The sequence below is a fragment of the Toxorhynchites rutilus genome, chromosome 2, assembly GCF_029784135.1.
Source record: "Toxorhynchites rutilus septentrionalis strain SRP chromosome 2, ASM2978413v1, whole genome shotgun sequence".
NCBI classification, from domain to species: Eukaryota; Metazoa; Arthropoda; class Insecta; order Diptera; family Culicidae; genus Toxorhynchites; species Toxorhynchites rutilus.
Genome location: NC_073745.1, coordinates 199,096,685 through 199,118,600, shown reverse-complemented (window position 1 = coordinate 199,118,600; position 21,916 = coordinate 199,096,685). Strand labels below are relative to the sequence as shown.

The 21,916-nt window shown below is 39.7% G+C and overlaps 2 protein-coding genes across 2 annotated transcripts in view; one reads left to right on the top strand and one right to left on the bottom strand.

Moving 5' to 3' along the window:
• Positions 1 to 7,302: 7,302 nt before the first annotated feature.
• On the bottom strand, positions 7,303 to 8,065 carry LOC129769958 (biogenesis of lysosome-related organelles complex 1 subunit 4). Its single transcript, XM_055772499.1, has 2 exons — positions 7,851 to 8,065; positions 7,303 to 7,793 (listed from the first exon to the last, which is right to left on the bottom strand). The coding sequence occupies exons 1-2, from the start codon at positions 7,911 to 7,913 to the stop codon at positions 7,356 to 7,358; spliced, it is 501 nt and encodes a 166-aa protein (XP_055628474.1). The 5' UTR covers positions 7,914 to 8,065; the 3' UTR covers positions 7,303 to 7,355.
• Positions 8,066 to 10,794: 2,729 nt separating this feature from the next.
• The window catches only part of LOC129768904 (solute carrier family 35 member C2), a 30,184-nt gene continuing 19,062 nt past the window's right edge, over positions 10,795 to 21,916 (top strand). The window contains exons 1-4 of the mRNA XM_055770846.1: positions 10,795 to 11,128; positions 15,865 to 16,561; positions 16,624 to 16,696; positions 16,758 to 17,010. Coding sequence (XP_055626821.1) covers positions 16,083 to 16,561; positions 16,624 to 16,696; positions 16,758 to 17,010 — 805 coding nt within the window. The 5' untranslated portion in view covers positions 10,795 to 11,128; positions 15,865 to 16,082. The remainder of the gene's footprint in view (positions 11,129 to 15,864; positions 16,562 to 16,623; positions 16,697 to 16,757; positions 17,011 to 21,916) is intronic.

Genomic DNA, 21,916 nt, shown 5'->3' with positions numbered 1-21,916 from the left:
TTTAGCACTTCCCCTTCTCTTTCGACAAGGAGGTGCGAGGGTATAAAACGAGCCACCCGATTGTGCGGAGGGCTAACAAGGTGCTACTGACACTCGACCGCAACGGTTATGTTTTTAGCGCCATTCTAAAAGAGAACAATAAGAATAAAGGTTTTCTCCTACTACCGAATGCAAAGCTTTTTTCAAAACTAATTTCGGTCTTAAATAAAGCGTTTTATGCAGCAACAGTTGTCCGGATACCAGGAAAGGAGGGAGCCGCCGAGAAGCCGTCAACGGCCATTAAGGAAGTTGGTCCGGTCGGATTGGCCACTTTTGACCGGTAGTTTTCACTGCCCCTTGCGTGTCCCGCTGTTTGCACCCGTCTCATCTGCATCGTTTTCCTGCCAGTGACGCGCGATTTCGGCGCAATTTCTGCTCTTCAACCATCAGCAGCACAGGAGGTGTGAGAGGAGGTCATCTTCGCTTCGTCGCTTCGAAACGCTGCGGCGATTGCCCTGCCGTCGGCGGTATCCGGTCCCTTCCCCGCTACCCCACTACCATTAGGTGGTGAATTCGGGGAAAGTTCTTCTATACGATCGGTGAGTGACATAAATCCTTTCAATATCAGGAGTTAGAAAGAACAGGACGCCCAGAGGGCATAGGTTAGATACTTTCTAGAACTTATCCCAAACTTCCATAAGTGATTTTTATTTCTCAAGTGGCATTTATTCAGTGATACTCAACAAGTTTTTCAGCCAGTGAATTTATCCGCAAGTGCTTTTTCCGCCAAGTGATTTCGGTGTTATTTTTTGTAACTACGTTGGCATTGTCCCCCGTCGCTGTTGTCCCCCCGACGCACGTCGTATATTCTACCCTTTTATTTGAATATTTTTTCCGCGCCTGGCTGTACTTTGATATAGCCGGGTCCTGATCATGGCTTCCAGCAGCTCCGGCGCCGGAAGGGCCACCAATATTTATAATGGTGTTCCCACCATTCGTACCTCGCCCAGATGGGCTAACCCTTTCGGTGGCAATTTACAAATCTTAGTTCTGAGAGCCACTAAAGGCAATCTTCTTCCATCAAACCCTTTTACTGTTTCCAAATCGATCCAAGGAGTGATCGGTAAGGAAATTAAAGATGCTAAACCACAACGCGACGATAAAAATCGCCTTCAATATGCGCTACATCTACGAGATGAAAAACTCGTTCAACTGCTTCTGGGTACAAAGTCGCTGATCGACGAAACACCTATTGAAATTATATACCATCCCACCTTGAACAAACGTAAATGATGTCCTCCTAACTGAACTAGCCGACCAAAATGTGTTCGGTGTCAAAAAAATTCTAAGATTTGACCCAGCCATGAAGGAAAGAGTTCCTACTTCGACCATGATCCTTACCACAAACGGAACGGCTATCCCTGAAGCAATTAACTTCGGATTCCTCCGTGCTCCTATCAGAAACTTCTACCCGAACCCGATGCAATGCTTCAGATGCTTCGCTTTTGGCCACACTTCCAAGAGGTGCTCTAAAAAAATTCAACTTTGTCGCAACTGCGGTGTAGCTCACCCTGAACTTAATACAAATACAAATGATAAAGACAAAATAAAAAAAATTATGTGCAATACACCTGCCTCTTGTGTGAACTGCAAGGGAAATCACGCCTCAACTAGTAGGAAGTGCCCAGCATGGATCGCAGAGGATAACATCACCAGAGTCCGAATCGACCAAGGTGTTTCATATAAGGAAGCTAAATCCATTTGTGAAAATAAAAATGGTCATCCCTTTGCTAGTAAGCTGCAAGAAAGACTAGACAAAATTCAGAATACAGGTTGTTCTCAATGCAAGTGCAACTGCACTCAGGCTAAGCCAACTTCTTCCGTCAAAGCAGTTCCAACTCCGTCCAGTAATCTACAGGAATCGGAACTCACCACCTCCTCTTCAGATTCAGAATCTGACCCAGACATTTCAATGGAAATCGAAACAACCCCCTCCAAGAGGAAAAATATCAACAAAAGGTCAACCTCAGATGAATTCAAATCATCAGAAGAGGAAATTTTTCGAGGAAAAGAATCCAATAGGAAGAAGTCGAAGAACCAAAACAACAACTCAACCCAACCATCCAACCCATCCCAACCATCCACTTCCCCCCAACCATCCACTTCATCCCAACCAACCACCGCATCCCAAACTAAAACCTCCAACCAATTCAACCATTCAACCATTCATTGTCCTGAGTGACCTTCCTCATACCGTCATCCCCATAGCATCATCATTACAAATATGTACGATACAACTGAAGGGTCCCCTACAGGTAACCCTTGCTTCCATTTATATACCCCCATCGCACAGTAATGACATTGAAACGCAACTTACAGATGCCATCAAACAGTTACCACACCCATTCGTCCTGATAGGTGACTTTAACGCCTCCCACAAATGTGACAAAAGAGGTAAATCAATTTTGGGAATCGTCCAAAAGCTAAACCTCATCATACTTAACGATCACCGTCATACCAGGGTAGATATCCATCGCGGATCATCATCGGCCATTGACATCACGATTGCTTCCTGGGACCTCGCCCCCAGGTTGAGCTGGATCGTTGATAATGACCTCAGAGGTAGTGATCATTTCCCCATCCACATCCGAACCCTGTCAAGAAATCCAAACATTCGTTTGCGCAGGAAATGGATATACCAGTCTGGGCTGGGAAGGCTTCGAATCCACAATCAACAGCTTACTTTCTGAACATGAAAGCTGCCCTGTGGAGGAATTTACCCACGCCGTTCTTTTAGCTGCTGAACAAAATATCCACCGTACCAGTGAGAAACCCGGCCGAAAGGCTGTCCCATGGTGGAACAATGAAGTGGCACAAGCCATCAAAAGGAGAAGAAAATCCCTCCGTATTCTACGACGCCTTCCTGATGGAAACGCTTGCAAAAGGATTGCCCTAACAAACTTCCAAACGGCTAGAGCTCTAGTCAGGAACGTAATAACCGAAGGCAAGGAAAACAGTTGGATGGAATTTCTTGACGGCATCAACCCTAATGCTTCTACATCTGAACTTTGGAACAAGGACAACGCACTTAGTGGCAAGAAAGCTTCAAACTGCTATTCTCTCGAGATTAATGGCACCTTCACCGAAGATCCAGGTATCATAGCCGACCATCTAGCTGACCACTTTGCCACTATTTCAGCCACCTCCAACTACACTAACGACTTCAAGGCTATTAAGGCGGAGCCGGAACATAAAGTTTTCCCTCCTGCTTCGGGACAGTCCCACAAATACAACGATAAGTTCTCTTTGGACGAGTTGTTATGGGCAATAAAAATATCCAAAAGCAAATCAGCTGGCCCAGATGAAATCGAATATCCGATGATCAAGCATCTACCTCTTCATGCAAAAACTTTACTCCTTCAGATATACAACGAATGTTGGGCTAACAGCTATTTCCCAGATGCATGGAAAGCGGGCTTGGTAATACCTATCCCAAAAGTAAAGGAGAGTAAACGAGCCGCGAATAGCTTCCGTCCCATAACCCTCCTCAGCTGCTTAGGGAAAGTCTTCGATAGAATAATCAATCGAAGACTTAGGACGGCCCTTGAAGAATGCCAACTATTAGACCCCAGACAGCATGGTTTCCGCCAAGGTATAGGTACTGACACCTACTTCTGTCAACTCGATCAGTTCTTTCAAGAAACACATTACGTGCACTACAAAGTGGCGATAGTAAACACCCTTGGATGCAAAGCATTGAGAAAAAAATTACAGGGAAGGACATCACTTTCTGCTGGGTCCCAGGGCACTGCGGAATCCAGGGTAATGAACTGGCTGGGGGGGGGGGGGGGAATATATCGGCTGATCGTCTCGCCAAGGAAGGTAGGCTCTCCGAACTATGGACCACCACCACCCCCACCTCCGCAACAGACACCATCAGATGGGTCCGTCAATCCCTCAGATTGAGCTGGGAGAACAGTTGGTATTTTTTCCGTGACCTCTTCTTAAGAAGGATCAAGAATACTACCCTTCCCTGGAAGGATAGTATTCTCCGATCTACTGAAGTATGTCTAACACGTTTTCGTATTGGGCATACATTTTTAACACACAAATTTATCATGCTTGGATTGGAACCACCACTATGTGAGTCGTGCAATGTAAGACTCACGGTGGAACATATATTAATTACATGCCCTAAATTTAATGCCTCAAGAATCAAGTTTCAGGTCGCAGACACCATAAGGACAGCACTAGCGGACGACGTCGTTGAGGAAAAAAGGACCATCGATTTCCTTAAGGATACAGGTTTATTTGACCAGATCTAATTTTTTAATTACCACATTTACCTATACTGATAAAATTTCGTTCGTCTTCTCTTCTACTTTCAGCAAAAGATGAGCAGGTTTTAAATCCCTTTTTAGAAGCGAGCTCATCAAGCACACTAAAAAGGGTTTTCTCCCTGCTCCAATTATTTGGTTTTGTTTTTTGGCCCCAGAGCCGTATAGAGTGCGGCGGTACAACATACATTCATGGCGGTGACTAGGTCGAGCGAGAACGATGAATTGTGCAGTAGTTCTTCAGTTAAATTTCCCGCGATCAAGGGCAAGAGACGAATGAACTCTCAGAGTTTAAAGTCTCTTTAATTCAATACCTGCAGTCGACAGCCGAGTTCTCAGCAGACGGAACACCATTAACACAGCATTTTTCTTCTTGAATTGTTTTTTATCATTAAAAAAAAATCAAATATAAAATAAGACTAATATAAAATTGACTATAGGCATAATGCAATTATTTCTTTTTTTTTTTGACGTAGGATTACGTCTTTCGGGAATATATTGGGGTACAAATTGAAAATCGAAAATCGAGTACATCGTGAAAATTGTCTAATTTCAAACGCTTATTGCTCAGTAATTCCATGATGGATTGATGAAATTTTTGCGTCAATCGATTTCGGCACTCCATAACATTTTTTTATATTGAAGAAAATAATATATGTCATGAAACTAACTATCGAGCAATTGAAAAATCTCAACCCCTATTCTAACAGAAATACCCACTTCTGATTGGTCGAAATTGACGACACATGCGGCGGGACACTAAGAGAGACATCAAAACCAAGCTCCCCGGGGAAATCGGCATAGCAAATACATGAAAGTAGGGGGAGCTTTCGTTCGTTCCTATCGAAATGTGTTCCCTAACAGAGACATCAAAACCAAGCTGCCTGGGAGAAATCGACATTGCAAATACATGTAAGTAGGGGGAACTTTTGTTCCTACCGAAGTGTGTTCTCTAGCAGAGGCATCAAAACCAAGCTTCCTGGGGGAAATCGGCATTGCAAATACATGAAAGTAGGGAGGACTTTTATTCCCACCGAAATGTGTTCCCTAACAGAGACATCAAAACCAAGCTGCCTAGGGGAAATCGACAATTCAAAAAAGGAGGGAAGGACTTTTATTCCTACCGAAATGTGTTCTCTGTAATGTAATTCTTCAAACATATCCAAAATCAACAGAAAGCCTAACGGAATCCTACGTCAACTATGCGGTCATGTCTCGGACACAACCCTCCTGTGACTTTTCAATTAAAATAAATGAATGAAAGTCCACGTGGACGGAGGGAGAAGAGGAAGTTTAAAATCGTGCTTTTTCTGTGCACGTGTTATGTGGAGTACCCCTCACTACTTTTTCAAGTAAAAATAATTGCGACCAGTACGATACACATGTCGAAATTCAATGCGACCGCAAAGAGTTAAATTTATAAGTTCAATTTTTAAGCATAATCTTTAGTATCATTGATTGGCATAATTATTATAAATTTGACGATGTTGGCTACCATAGCCACGTAGAAATTCGCATTCACCTCGCTTTGGCAGGTAAAATATGTGTTATTTCTTAATTGTAAAACCGATGACGTAGACTTTTGTATCTTTTCGCGTTAGATTGAACATGTGATAACAATACTACACGCTATATATGAATGCCAAAATAACTAATTCAGACTGATTCGAATGCTATATGAAAAAAAAATGTGCTGGGAAAATATTATTGAGATTAGACCATAACTAATATTGGATCGTTATTTTGAAAAATCTGTAAATCTCTATGAAAAACAAAAAAAATCTGTAATCTGTATCTACAGATGCTTGGTTTCAAAAAGTCTAAAGAATCTGTAGAAATACAGATTATTCTGTAAACTTGCTTGCCTTTGGTAATTTTCACTCATAATTTCTATTTGAAAAGTGTCCATTCTGCATGAAAGTCTATTAATATCTTTGACGCTTCACTAACTCGTAAAACGTAGTTCAATGGTGTACCATTTATTTCGTTTTCACCGTGAAGTATTTTCGGAAATAAAGCCCAATGGCTTTACGTGTACGTGACGTTGTCGTTGTATGTGAATCGCACTTAATAGTAACATTTGGGTTAAGGTCCAGCAAAACCAAGCCGCCTAAGGTGGCTCCTAAGGTGGGCCAACTTGCTAAAACCACTCTTCAGCCATCTTGGAAGTCTACTGTGTTTTGTTTGTAAACAGAACACAATACGCTTGTGCCCAAGCTCGCTCGTGATCAGTCTGTCTCTTTCACGCTTCAAGCAAATATTTCCCCTTCTGCTTTCTTCCGTACTGTTTTCGTATACCGCTCCCCTAACCAACTTAGTGATGAAACGGCCTCACCTTAGGATATACTTCTAGGCGCCTTAAGCAAAACAATCACTTCTATTCCGGAACCCAAACGAGTTTGGAAATTTCGCAACCCGAACGAAATCGACTTCTGCATTCTAAACTCCGTCCGAGATTCAAACCCATTCGACATATGCAAAAGTGGCAGCATTGCCTTGACTCAACAAACGTAAAAAAATCATCTCTATTTTTGAAGCTATTTACACTCTATCATATTAACATGCCCCAATGCTGTTTCAAATGATTGAAATATGAATGAAAATCATTACTTGGTGTTATACGTGTTCAAAGTATTTGAATAACATGAAATCAATTTTGTTTCGCCTCAAGGCAACGGAGCCACTTTTTCATGTGTCGACTGGGTTTAGATCTCGGATGAAATTTAGAATGTTACAGAATGCAACATCGTGCTAATTTAATACCCGATCGTCTTCCGGAATAAAGGTGAATATCGCAACTGGATTATCAATGGACAACATTGATGTTGTTTAAAGGACTAGAATTCATCATTGAAATTAAAACTAAAGTTGGTAGTTGGTCTGCCCTTAGCGAAAGAATTATTGATAAAATCACGAGTGCTTAGTCTATTACAATTCGAACCGTAATTTTCTATTGATGGTCTATCAAAATCAAACACAGTTCATGTCAATGTATACAAATAATTTTATTGACTGGTAGAACATAACTTTGATACTGCATCACTCTTTGACATTCTCACTCCCTTCGCCAACTTGTTTACTTCGTGGTCCAAAATATTCCTCTGTTTTAAATATCGCTGGTGAATTGTAGACGCCATTAGCATCACGATTTGAATGCTTCTCAACCTGCTTCGGCTTTCCAAAAATGCTCAGTGATTTCAACAGCACATTGATCGTTTTATCGGGAATATCCAGTTCTTCCTCGGCAACTTGCACCTGGCGTTCGACAACATCCAGATTTTTCGAAACCATTGCAACGAATTTCTCCAACCCATCCAAACGTTCACAGAGACTATCGAATTGTGGTTTCAGTGAAACGATTTTCGGAATGTTGTGCAACGTTGCTATAGAGGTATCCTGCTTGGCCATTTCCAGCAGATTTTCAAATTCTTCCAACCGCAATAGCATCTCATCAACGCGCGTAGAAATAGGCGATATCTAGAATGACGCATGTTATAAATAGGAATATTCACCGGTATCCTACAGTAGCATCACCTCTGATTGAAGATTCGATGCCTGAAAATAACTAGAGTAGTCTTCTGCTAACTCCTCAGCCATTATTGAACAAATAACTAATCAATCACAATAAAAATTCACATCTGTTTCTTACATTTTAATAAACTTTGATGAGATGAACTAATAAGCTGGAATGATATTTATTAATTTTTGTTTATTTCATTCATGCTTTGACTTTACTACACTATTTTGGAGACGGATTCTCAATAGATGTTGGCATTACGAGGGGTGATACCTCATTAATGAATTTGGCATTATTTTGTATACATTGCAAAGATAAGTATTGTGCTTGTTGCGAACGAAAGAAAACTGTATTTCATTAGGAAAAAAACACAAGCAACCAATTCGAAATATTGAATGAAGCAGTAATTATTTAAGTGTTGTTTATGGTTCACGCCAAACATTTTTCAACGTATGCTACTTCTTTTCTTAAGGACGCCAAATCATGAAACATGTTTCGTTTTTATGAAATAGTTTTAACATTAACGACTTTACTATCTTTGCTAATAAAGAACGCCTACCAATCGAATCAAAATCTCTTTAAAATTTGTTTATAAGTTATACATTACAATTTATCAGTCCCTAAATAATTTAAATTGACGACCAAGGAAGCATACCCGCGTACTAAGCGAACATTAATGGTTTCTATTATATTTGGTAAAGAATACTCGATGATTTAATATAACGTATTTATTATCTTGTATTAACCCTTGAACTCTTCAAACATACATATCAAACTGATGGCGGACTCTCAATGTTCTTCTACTGCACTTCTATTTCTGCTAGCGCACACACACTACTAAACGAGTTACGAGGGGTACATAAATGATGCAACAGGTTCAACAGAACTAGAGGCGAATGAACTGAAAAGTTTAAAGCCTCTCAAAAACAAAGAATCAATCAATCTCAAAACTCTCCATTAACAATCTTTCAAAAAAGGCTAGAGACGAATGAACTTTTAGAGCCTTACAAGTAGCGATCAGTCGAACACTTTTCTTAATGCTGATGTCACACACAGTGGATTCACGCAAAGTCCGAGAGCGCAGTCGCATCAGAGGAACGAATTGTGAAAAATAATTAAACATATCGCGGTGCGATTGTAATCTTTCTACGGTTTTTGTTCACTAGATCGAGATTATTTGTGTACTATTCCATCACATTGTAATTTTTATGTGTTATCAATGATAGATTGAAGTGGTCGCTGTATTGTGACCGGATTGAGGGTAATGATGGAATGAATTTATAATCGCCCGTAAAAGCAATGCGTGTTAACTATGAAAAAGTCAACCGCGATAGCTGTTGTGAAAAAAATGCCTAAAAGCTAAATGCCTAGAAGTTACGAGAGAATTGGTTTTGATCTTCTAATAAATCTATAATTTCGAGGTATTTGTATAAGGACACGGGCATGCTTAACCTACAATTGCGATTTTCGGTAGATTTTTCAATATTTAGTTCTTTTGATTGTTCAAAAATCCGTGAATTAAACTCTTTTTATTCTTCAAATGGTGGATTTTTGTTCTACAAACTGCTATTTTCTAAACGGATTAAAAAAGTTGAAGTGGCGGAAGAATTTGGAACCAACAAGTGGGATTCATGTAGAACGTTACAATAAAAAAAAACTCGCTGACAGTTCAAAAATGCGGCCTGTGCTTGCGCCAAGATATTCTCTTCAAATGCCAACAAATGTATTATTTGATGTGTTTCGCAGCATCGTAGCAGAGGGAAAGCCAGAAGTTCCTGGTGACAAACGAGATGAGATCCAAACTTGACCGGGGCACGGGTCAAGACGAGAGCTGCGGATCGCCCTGGTTGGAAGCTTCCAACGAAGGCACTATGCTCCCAGCGTGGAGCGTAGCAATAATAAATAAGTAACTCATTGTTATAATATAAAATTTGCAGTGTCCAATTTTATCCACCATGAATTATTCTTTTTTAACCACCGCTGACCACCGTCAATTATTCTTCTTTAAAGTCTTCGCTGGTTGTCCACGTTGAACGTTTGCTGACGGCTCGCTACAATGCCGGTGTATGTGATAGTTCACGTGCCGTTGATATTGTATGTAAACGTTCTTCAAAGATGAACAAAATCCCTGCCAGATCGTTGTTTAAAGACTTTCCATTCGAGCACCGAAGCGTACGCGTCCGTCAACAATTCAATTCACGCGTAACTTTTAAAAAGGTACAATGTAACATTTACGTCATCTCGAGAAAAACGGAGCTAAAGACCGGAACGCCGGAACATTGTTCCGTTAATTTTGATAAAAGGAATCGATCTTTATCGCTTCTTTCACCACTAGTAGTAAAAAAAAAACTCCGAAAAACCTGTCGTAACTGTTGTTTCTTGATTTTGATTTAAAGTTGAAGCCTCGGAGCGAAAAATCTTACATTGGGCGTTTTGACAGACCGCGTTTGCACATTGGACAAATTACGCTGTACGATAAGAATTCGAAAACAACTACTAAACAACAATCTAAATACCGATACTACGTGTTGAAGGCGAGTTTTTAAAACAATAACAACTCCCGAAGGAAACAAATTCTTAAAACGATCGAAATATGACTTCGTGTTGTTTCGATTGCTTTGTTACTTCGGACTTTTCGAGCACTGGAGAAAAGTGACGTCGGGATTAAATCTAAAATTTGTGCTTAAATTTTAAATTTGTACACTGAACATCTTTTGTATTGGTGAAAAAAAGATAAAGAGGATCGATACTTGACCGATTGTTTTTTCAATACATTGAATACATTGGATTTTGTCAAAAGTTACGCAAGAATACATATTTCGAAGTTAGGATATTTTCAACCCCATACTGAATAATTTTCTTGAAACAACACCGCATCGTGAGATTACTGATAGATGGATTAATATATAATGATCCAAATGTCATACAAGAAGCCTGCATTTTTTTATCAATACCTGAGAATCAATACCAGCGAACGCAGAAACACACAGAAATTCATCCAGCGCGCCGTCATGGTGATACGCGAGTGAGTGTGAATGTATCTATGAATCGAATGGAAAATATGTGAATGAATGCGTTGCCATTCCACTTTTAAACAATATGAAAAATAAACCTGAATTGGTGTGAAATTTGCTGCACAAATAATTACGAATCCAAATTACTATACACACTTGTCGCGATAGATGTGCAAAACAACACCGACTTGAACATTTGAAGGCAGTGGAACAAACATATGGCGAAAGGCAGCACGACGTCGAACAAGTGATACGGAAATGAATTCCAAATTAGCTCCTATGTAAGTGCAATATGTTTACATTCGGAAGTGATTTGTGTTTAGTTTATGATTGAAAGAAAATAGTTTATTAATTCAGAGAACAGTAATTCAATATTGCGTATTAAAAATATAAGAAAAAGGAACTAATTTTAATATTTACATGGTGTTCATTAATTGGAACAGAAACCGCAAAATGATTTGGCAATCCAATAGAATCTTAAAATGAAACGTATGCGGATATGTGTCTGATGTTACGCTCCTTTATCAGTGGAGAACGTTGTTTGATGATAACCCAAACATATTCACCCACACAAAATGCCATAAAAGATAGTAGCTTCGATATGGTACATACGTTGCACACAAAATACAGCAATCACAACAGGCTAATAACAGCACTAGTGGCGAGGGATTAGGGTTCAGTATCCGTTCAGGACGAAGAGCCTTTGGAATTTGATTGCCGTTCAAACAGCAAATTTTCTCCGCTCATTTCCTAACTTGCAAACAAAAATTACGCCGATAAGAAGAATGTGTCGGTTTTAAGAATCAGTATAAAAACATCTCAATCAAAAAAAGCGAGCAGATAAAATTCAGCAGAAATTATGAACGAGTTTCTCTTCACGTCGGTTTAATGATAGAGGTGTTTCCGATTGTTTGTTTCATTATTATTCTTTTTTACATACTAGTCGTTCACAAATTGGGTGTTCTGTAACTAGGCTCTCTTTAACGCCGTCGGAAGCGGCGACCTTTCGCAAACAAACCTGTGTTCCATCGATTGCCCGGTTAGTTAGAAACATAGGAGACGATCCTTTAGTTAGGTCCGACCGAGCGTCGTACGGCATACGTTTGCCCGGTTAGGTAATTGCTATCTATTATACAATAGGCTCCGGTGACGCTAATACGAAAGTACCAAAGTTTTTTTAAACAAAAGCTATTGATATAATTTTAAGCATTGGCTTTCAAGAAACCCCAATGTTCAGGAATTATTTTTTTTCAATATTCCATTATCTCGACCAGTATCTTTGTCTCTGTAAGTTGGTCAATCCAAGGGATTTTTTTCTATCACAACGTGTGTTCTGTTATGTAAGTAATACTGTAGAAAGGTTCAAGTGTTCTTATATTTTATTAGGTTTTGTTATTTGTTAAGTTATTTGTTTATATGTTTAAATTAACACGTTTTATTAAAAATGGCTTATATTTAAAAAAAATATTTTTCACGGCTTGGTCTTTAATGGGTTATGCTATCATTCGTTGCAAAAACATTACCTTATGGTTGCTTCCCAAAGACATGAAAAATTATCAAATTTGTTGTTCGATTTTTTGAACGCTTGGTACGACACGGACTAACTGGGCGCGCGATATTCAATGTGAAACCTGTTGTATATTCAATTTGACGATGTATATTTTGAAACGTTACAATGTACAGGCAACTACCTTTATGGTCAAATTGGAACGTTCACAAGCCTGCAGTGAAGTCCATTTTAGGCACGAAACTCGCGCCCTGGTTTATCATTTCAGTAAAAATGCCATCACTGCAAACGCTTAACTTTTTAACTGATCGCTCTGACGGCGTAAGTGTCCAAGAATGCCTGTGAAAGACTCCACACAGGACTGCGGGCAGTTACTGTTCGTTTTATAAAATTCTGAAAGGTTATCTACAAAAAGTTTCAACAATATCTACAACGACAATGTTTTCCGGATGACTGAATGCAGGGCAGCTTAACGAAGGTTCCCACGAGAGGAGGATTGGTCTATCCGAGCGTCTGTTCACCCAGGAGGTGTGACTCAAAACAGCATCTGTTCCAAATGTTAGAGTCAGGGTCAGTTAGAGTTAGAGATCATTGTCCTCGTGCCAGCGTGGGACTCTAAACAGAACTGTACATGGTGGTCCTCCGGCGAGATAGAGGGTTGAAGCAGGCTCTGCAAACCATCCGTAAAAATGAAACGGACAGGAAAAATCACAAAGAATGTCGAAACAGGACAATCATCTCAAAACAGCAGTCTCTCAACTTTCTTACGAGTACCGGATTCTTTGGAATATATTGAGAGTTCGTAATTTCAACATCGTAGCGCTGCAGGAGATGTGTTGGAAAGGTGCGATCGTTTCAAGGTGGTTATACGATCTATAATAGCTGCGGCACACACACGAGCTGGGTATAGCTTTCATCATGATGGGAGAGATGCAGCAACGAGTGATTGACTGGTGGCCAATCAACGAAAGAATGTGCAGATTGATGATGCGAGGCCGCTTCTTCAACTTCAGCATCACCAACGTCCACAGCCCCCATCTAGCTTGCACCGATGACGATAATGATGAGTTCTACGCGCAGCTAGAGGGTATATACGATTGCTGCCCAACACGCAACATAAAAATCGTCATCAGTGATTTGGACACTCAGGTCAGCCAAGAGGAGGAGTTTAGACCGATAATTGGTAGGTTCCGCGCCCATTCACGAACCAACGAAAACGGCCTGATTCACTTCGCTACCTGCAAAAACATGGCCATATGTAGCACCTTCTTCCAGTACAGCCTTGAATACCATTACACCTGGAGATCACCTCAGCAAACGGAAGCACAAATCGACCACGTTTCGATCGGTGGCCGGCACTTCTCGAATATCATCGACGTCAGAACCAAGGCGCCTCTATATATACCAGGTGAAACAATCATATGAAATGCACTTTCAGCCATATTGGAATTGCTGTCGGTATTGTTTACAAACAGCTGCCGGCGGCTCCCTACAAACTGCCACGACGCTTATTCGAATTATGCCTACTATGTTTGGCTTTCGCGAATTTATGTGAAAAAGAAGGGATGATTTTGTAGAATTTCATTCTCATCCAGTTCATCCACTACTCTCGCATGTGAAAATGCAATAATGGCGTATCCTCGCAATAACAGAACAAACAACCCCCGCTCCACAAACCGTAATCCCCTTCTTATTGAAGTGATGATGTTGCTTCACCTGTTATACATTTATACAAGCACCTTGGTCAGAACCTTGGCACTAACATCGATTCAGACCACTACCTGGTGATAGTCAAACTGCGTTCTAAACTGTCAGTCGTCAATAATATAAGACATCAGCGCTTACGTTGCTGCAACATGCTCGCATCGTCTTGAAGCTGCGTTACCGGGGGTAGACGAACTGAATGCTGCCCCCTTTGGTGAATGCTGGAATACCCTGAAAGCTGCATTTAGCAACATAGTAGAGACTGTCATAGGGTATAAATAACGTAGACAACGAAACGAAAAGCTTGACGATGAGTGTCGAGCGTTACTGAGCGAGAAGGATGCAGCTCTCACAGTCATGCTGCAACGAACGACTCAAAAAAGCGTCAAATGATGCCGACTTAAGCGAAAGCAGCAAACACATCTCTTTCGAGAAAAAGCGCCGCCTGGAAGAGAAAGAGCGTAAGGAGATGGAACTGCTATATCGCAGAAGTTCTTCAAAAAACTAAACGCCTCGCATAAAGGCTTTGTGCCGCGGGAAATGTGCAGAAACACAGAAGACATTTTGATGAACTGACGCGAGATGATCGAAAAGTGGAGGCAACACTACGATGAACACCTGAACAGTGCGCAGACAGGACGACGAAAGTTATGGAGAACCATTGACGAACATGACTTTCCTCGCAAGCTGACAATACTAATTCAGGCAACGATGATCGCTTGAGACCTACATGGGGACTTCGACAAGACGATGGATTATCTTGTCTGCTCTCAAATGTGGCGCTGGAAGGTGTTATGCGGAGGGCAGGCTTCAGAACACGATTTTCTGCAGGTCTAGTCAGTTTATCCGCTTCGACGTGGACATAATCAAAACAACACATGCGACGGTAGCGGGTTTGTTGGGCTGATTGGGCTTGATATCAACGCATGGGACATGCAAACAGGAGGTACTGATCGCAACAGAATTCTTCTTGGTAGTAGTGTTGTGATGGATGCCGACGACGCGAGGTGGTAGAGGAATTTGTCTACCTTGACTCGTTCATAACAACGAAAGTCGTACCCACTTTGGGTTCCGCAAATCCCTAAGGTCTAACAGACTCCGACCCCGTACGAAGTGTATCATGCACAGAAGCATGGACGATGCTCGAAGAAGACTTAGAAGCACTTGGTGTTTTCGAACATCTACGGCAATCTACGGTGGTGTACAGGAAAATTAAGTATGGAGAAGGAGGATGAACCACGAACTGGCGCTAAGTCGGGAAGAAAGACGGGTGCGATGGGCAGGGCATGTTGTAAGATTGCCGGACAGCAGTCCTGAAAAGATTGTGGTTCGCATCGTATCTGGAGGGACAAGAAGAAGAGGAGTCCAGCAAGCGAGGTAGTTTTTTTTTTTTTTTTATATATATCTGTATTATAGTGATTTTCAACTCATTTGGCTGGTTCGTCACTTTTTACTTCTATTTTTGGAAGAATGTCGGGAGTGAGAATTGAACTCGTGACCTTTAGCGTGAGAGGCATGGATGTTACCACTACGCCAGATCGCCTCCACAAGCGAGGTAGTTGAACTAGGTGGAGCAAGACTTGGGAAGAATGACCAGGTTTGTTGGCGAAACATTGTCAAGAAGATCTAATATCAATAGGATGTAGAATCATTGTAAATAAATTAAAAAAAAGACCACACACGTATTCCTAGAGAAAACTAGAGTGCTATCGATAAATGTTAATATTTCTGCAGGAAATTTAGATTCAGTTTATTTTTTCAAATGAATATGTTATAAAATAGCAACTCTCAATTTTACTATTCCAGAAAAGCCACCACACTATGAGCATGAATCCCATCGATGAAATCCACTAGCCAGTTATAAATCAGTGATAAACACTTTACATTCCTGCGCGCACAAAAAGAACCATACAGTGCCATCTCACAATTCCCAGCTCTTGAGGAACTCCGCTGGATCATACAGCCGTAAACAAAAAACCATATCAATTTTCTACCAATAGTCTACTTATATCGTTGTTGCTATTATGACTAACATCAAATATGAACGTGTTAAGCAAACGGTCGATCACGAGTCTCAAAATGAGGAAATCGAACTGGAAGGTGAGACTCAAGTACACCACCATGGGACATCCAGGAGCCATCAGTACGTGGTGGCCAGCAGGGCATCGGGAGCCACTATTGGCAAGAAAAAGAACTTCGCCAATGCCATCATTATCACACTGATCCTGATCCTCTGCTACTTTACGCTCTCGATCGGTCTCACCTTCTATCAGCGACTGCTGCTTCAAGAGTTGAAATTTCCTCTGTCGGTAGTAGTTTACCATTTGTGCATCAAACTAGTCATGTCTGCGGTGGTAAGAGCAATTTACACATGTGCCACCAAAAAGAATCGCATTTTGTTGGACTGGAGGACGTCGTTTCGAAAGATATTACCGACTGGATTGGCTAGTGGAATAGACATTGGATTCTCCAACTGGGGACTAGAATTGGTGCAGATTTCACTGTAAGAAACATTCCATCAATCACTCAGATGTTTTTTCTCATATGTTGCTTCCCGTTACATAGGTACACAATGACCAAGTCCACCACAATAGTCTTTATCCTGATTTTTGCCATACTGTTAAAACTAGAAAAGAAGGTAAGCATGATATGAATATTCTGAAATGTTCAATAACACAAATCACACAATTCATACACAGAGTTGGTCTCTAGCAGCCATCGTGGTTATGATCTCCGGCGGACTCTTCCTATTCACGTATAAATCGACCCATTTCGACACCCTGGGATTCTCGTTCCTTCTATTCGCATCACTTTCGAGTGGAATTCGTTGGTCATTTGCCCAATTGATTATGCAAAAGTCGAAACTTGGTCTGCACAATCCCATCGATATGATCTTCCACATGCAGCCGTGGATGATTCTAGCTGTCCTGCCGTTCACGCTCGGATTCGAAGGTTTGTGCTTTTCTTATGTTTTGGATTCAATATAGGCTGACCAAACGTACGTTTTTAACGGGGCAGTACCGTATTTTCGACCATTTTTCATTGTCCCGTATTTTTATCAATTTGTACCATAATTTGAGTATGATTGTTACGAACCTTCGGTATCGTACGCTCCCATCTGTATAATAACCTTGCCCCAACGACACGATGAAAGTTGTATTGGTTCGTTTATTTTATGTTATTTTTCTGTTATTGTTATAGTGATTTTAGAATGTAAACAGATTCAAATGTTTGAATAGGATCCTACGGAGATTCAAAGTTCCATTTTTGACGTAGATCTACGTCTGTCATTAAGGGTGACAAATCAGAAAACAGGTCACGTTTTTATGAAATAAAGTTATTGTAATAACTATTTTTGGCGCGAAAGGATTTTGGCGATATACATACTGAACGAATCGGAAATTCCCTAAGATTCGTTTGAATTCATGAACACTATAAGCGTTTCAATTTTCCCATACATTTGTTTCGCTGATTTTTCAGCTTTAGGGGCTGTCCACATACCACGTGGACAGAAAAAGTACGCTTTTAGACTCCCCCCTCCCTCTCCGTGGACAAGCGTGGACATTTACTATACCCCTCTCCTATTGTCCACGTGGACATTCTTCCATATATTGTTATTTGCAAAATGAAATAATTGCATTGTTCCTATATTCAATTTTAAATTAGTCTTATGTTATATTTGGTGTTTTTTTAATGATAAAAAACAATACAAATGAATGGAATGAAAATAAATGAAAAAAAATTGAAATAAATAGAAAAAAAATGTTTTTTTTTTCATCTCCGCAAATCACATATTCAAAAAATGATGTAGGCAAAATTTCGAAAGCTTCTTAACTGTACTTTATCCAGCTACAGTATCTCAACTTAACTGTTGTTGTCAACGCAATACAAAACCTTTTTTATTCATCGTTTGGAGAATTTTCAGAGGACGCGTTCCATTTCATAAATCGACTAAGACTACAATATGTGTTATTAACAAATTCCCAGCGACCATTCTGAGGCAAAATTACACTAGACATGAAAAATTTCTCTATTGAAAGAAAAATTTTAACGCTTTCGCGTGAGTTCTGTTACAATACTAAAAAATTTATTCAAAAGTTTCACAATATATACATGGTTCCTTAAACTAAGATTGACGAGGAACATCTCCTCTCTCTCTCTTGAAAACCGATAACATATCGGTTTCGTTTAGATCATCTACCTTCCTTGTCCCTTCTTCTAGCGTATGGTAACGTGCAGTCTGAGACGGCTGCACTACCCTAAGAAAATACCTTAAGTTTATAGCACCTCGTCGGTGCGCCTATCTTATTCTTGGATTTCCCCTTTCCATCCTTCGCTCTAAATAACATCCTTTTATTTTATTACACCCTGCTGGTGTATCTGGCTGAGCGCAGCTAGGGATGGAAAAGGGTAATAAAAATGCATCCTAAATGATGCATGCATTAAATTGTTTACCGGACGCTATTTAAATATTCGTCCATTCTGAATTTATGACCGGCAATAATTTCGAACTACAAGCGTTTTCTAGCCTAACAAAACACTTGAGCTCTTACATCTTTTAATTGCCTTACATTGGTCCTTTCTAAACGTTTCTATACCTCGCTTGGAGGTCTTTTCTAAATATAATCTCAAATATTGCTTATCTTATGGATCTGTAACTCGATCCGCGATAAGCCTCAGCTGTCCGTAACATTCCGGACTCCGTAAATCTACTACATAGATTTACTCAATTATAGACAACTATCACGGTTTAAAATAATAGGAATATTTCTTGATTCTTCCTGAACTCTATTTAGCCGTATCATGTCTAATAACGAAGGCGGATCATCATTTCTTCTATTATTTTGTCTATTACTTCTTCTCTTTAATTTTATGTATACGTAAATTCCTACTATTATAATCATTGAAATAACAGTTATGGTACCTCCAAATGTATATACGTGTTTCTTTTTTATAAAATCGTCTTCAGGTATTACTGTATCCTTTATATCTACCTTTTCATATGGATTTCTACTCGAGATAGTTGTATTCAAATTTTCATTTATGTTTGGTTTTTCTAGTACATATGGTAGTTTCTGAATAGGTTTAAAAAATATTCTAGCTTCCCTGTTATGTCCAGATATTTGGGCATAACGAATAGTTTTTTCTGTTAGGATCTTACAATCTGGGAACAGTTCTATGATCGCGTTCTTATAAGGCGGTGACATGGCTACATTATTACAATGGATTATTATCTTGCTAGGGTCGCTCGTTGTGTACAATATAGAGTTGATCTTATTCAATTTTGTTAACATGGTGTATGGTTCTTCCATCATCTTTGTTGAGCATTTTTGTTTTATCGTTTCATGAAGTAATGCTCCAGCTATGCAATCTGGAACTCTGGTTAATTCTGGCTGATTTACCACATAATGACTTTCATTAAGCTTTATTAAATTTCCATCTGGGTAAAAAAATTCATGTTTATTATTAATTGCTATTACATGGTGATCTATTTTTATAACACTTCCATTTTCAGGAATAGGGATTACATTGAATACTTCGAAGTTTTCCTTATTAATAATTACATTTTCCATTATTATATTTACTGTTCCATTTTCAATTTTAATGTTGTATTTAACTGCAAGTGGGTCTCTAAGGATTGAGTATCCTTCTGGTAATTGCTTCTTTATATTTTGAATTGCCTTTTGCATTTCATTTTCGGCTAAAGGGTGAGTCTTAATTATCCTGTATTTTCGAGTTATGCCATCAATCAATTGCAAAGCTAACGTTGTGGTCTCAAAACATTTTCTTGCGAATATATTAGTTCTTTCTTCGGAATACTTTCCCTTCAAAGATAACATTCCTTCATTTAGTCTACGAATTCTTACGCTTAATTCATCTCCCATATTTTTGCTTCTTTGATTCAATAGTCTCATGGTTTGTGAGATATCATGAAGTTTTTGCTCTTCGTGAATACGCAAAGACTGTACTTCGTCTTCCACATCATTACTCCCAAATAACAGGTCTTTCAAAAACCCAAGTATTCCACGACTCCTTTTTGATCGTGATAAAAAATTTATTTCTTGTTTTGCATTGTTACATTGTCGTTCTATCGACATTACAAGTTCTGTCAAAGCGCTGTCTTGAGTTACATTCCCCATGAACTTCAAGGTTCTTTCTAAGTTCGAATGAATAGAGTCTAGCATAGAAATATCGTCGTTAGGAATTAAGTTGGATACAATATTTGTCCTCCAAATTCCTCGCTTTACTATACATGACCCAACATGATCAAACATTAAACCCCCTTCCTCAATAGGCTAGATGTTGACGGCATTTGTCAAATTTACCAGTACTAGAATTGCCATTGCGGTTACGATAGCCTTTTGTATCGTGCCGGTATATGGTCTTATTTTACCTATGACTTTCTTTTTTGTTTGTGGCTTCGGTTTCAATTTTGACGCCAGCTCTTTTACATGCTCGATGTTAACCGTTTTTCTTACTCCCCATTCTTGAGGATTTCGCGGTCCCTTAATTTCCTCTTTACTCCCTGGGGCACTTTTAATTACTCCAACAAAGTTAAGAGGTGGTGAGGAAATAGTGGTATCTTTTGAGCTCTCGATTTCATTGTTCTTACTTACATCTAATACTGCTAATTTTACAGCTGGTCTAGTAATTTCACCTTTAATTGTTTCCACGGTAGCGGATCTAACTTGCCCATCCATATTAGTTGTTGTTCTTATCACCTTGCCCTTATGCCATTTACCTTTCTTTTCTTCATCGGCAAAAACCACGATATCCCCTACCTTTATAGGTTTAGTCTTCTCCAACCATTTATTTCTTTTAGTTAGGGTTGGGAGGTATTCTTTTATCCACCGATTCCAATATCCCTTAACAATTGATTGCGCTCTTTTCCAGTGTTGACGAGTTGCTTCTGCTTTGGAAACGTCGTCGATCGTAATGACAGCTTCACCAGCGCAACCTAACAGAAAGTGATTAGGAGTTAAAACCTCATCGTCTTCTGTATCTAAAGGAATATGCGTTAACGGGCGATTGTTAATGAGGAATTCAACTTCGGTTAGTATGGTTCTAAGTTCATACTCTGGTATGGTTTCTTGTTTTTGAGGTAAAAGGCTTTTAACTTCTCTCACCATTCTTTCCCATACTCCACCGAAATGCGGTGAAGCGGGAGGATTAAAATGCCATTTGACTCCGTCGTCTGATAGCCTTCTAAGAATTTTCTCAAATTCGTTTCTTGCTCCAATGAAATTAGTTCCATTGTCGCTGAACAACTCTTGCACTTTACCTCTACGATATTGTAAATTTCGGAAACATATAATAAAAGAGTCTGAGCTCATATCTTGTGCTAATTCGAGATGTACTGCTCTTGTTGTCATACAAGTAAACAAACATCCCCAACGTTTTTCAGTGCGTCTTCCAATAGACACGCCATAAGGGCCGAAATAATCTGTGCCTGTATACGTGAATGGCTTACAATATGGTGTAGTTCTAGAACGTGGTAGGGCTGCCATCATTGGAGGAATTGGCTCCGCAGACATATTTTTACAAAATTGGCACTTCCTTCTAACTGTCTTAATAGCAACTCTGATGTTTGTTATCCAGAATTTTTGTCGCACTGCCGCTATGGCAGTCTCCAGGTTTTTATGTCGATATTTTTCGTGATAATGACGTAATATCAAAGTGCTCACATAATGCTTGTAGGACAGAATGATAGGTGTTCTGGCTGAAGTTGGTAAACAGTTAGCGTTCTCAATACGTCCCTTTGATCTCATTATTCCATCCGTGCAAATTTCCGGGCTAAGTGCTCGAATTTCACTTCCCTTATGAATTTTCATTTTATTTTGTAAGAGTTCCATTTCTT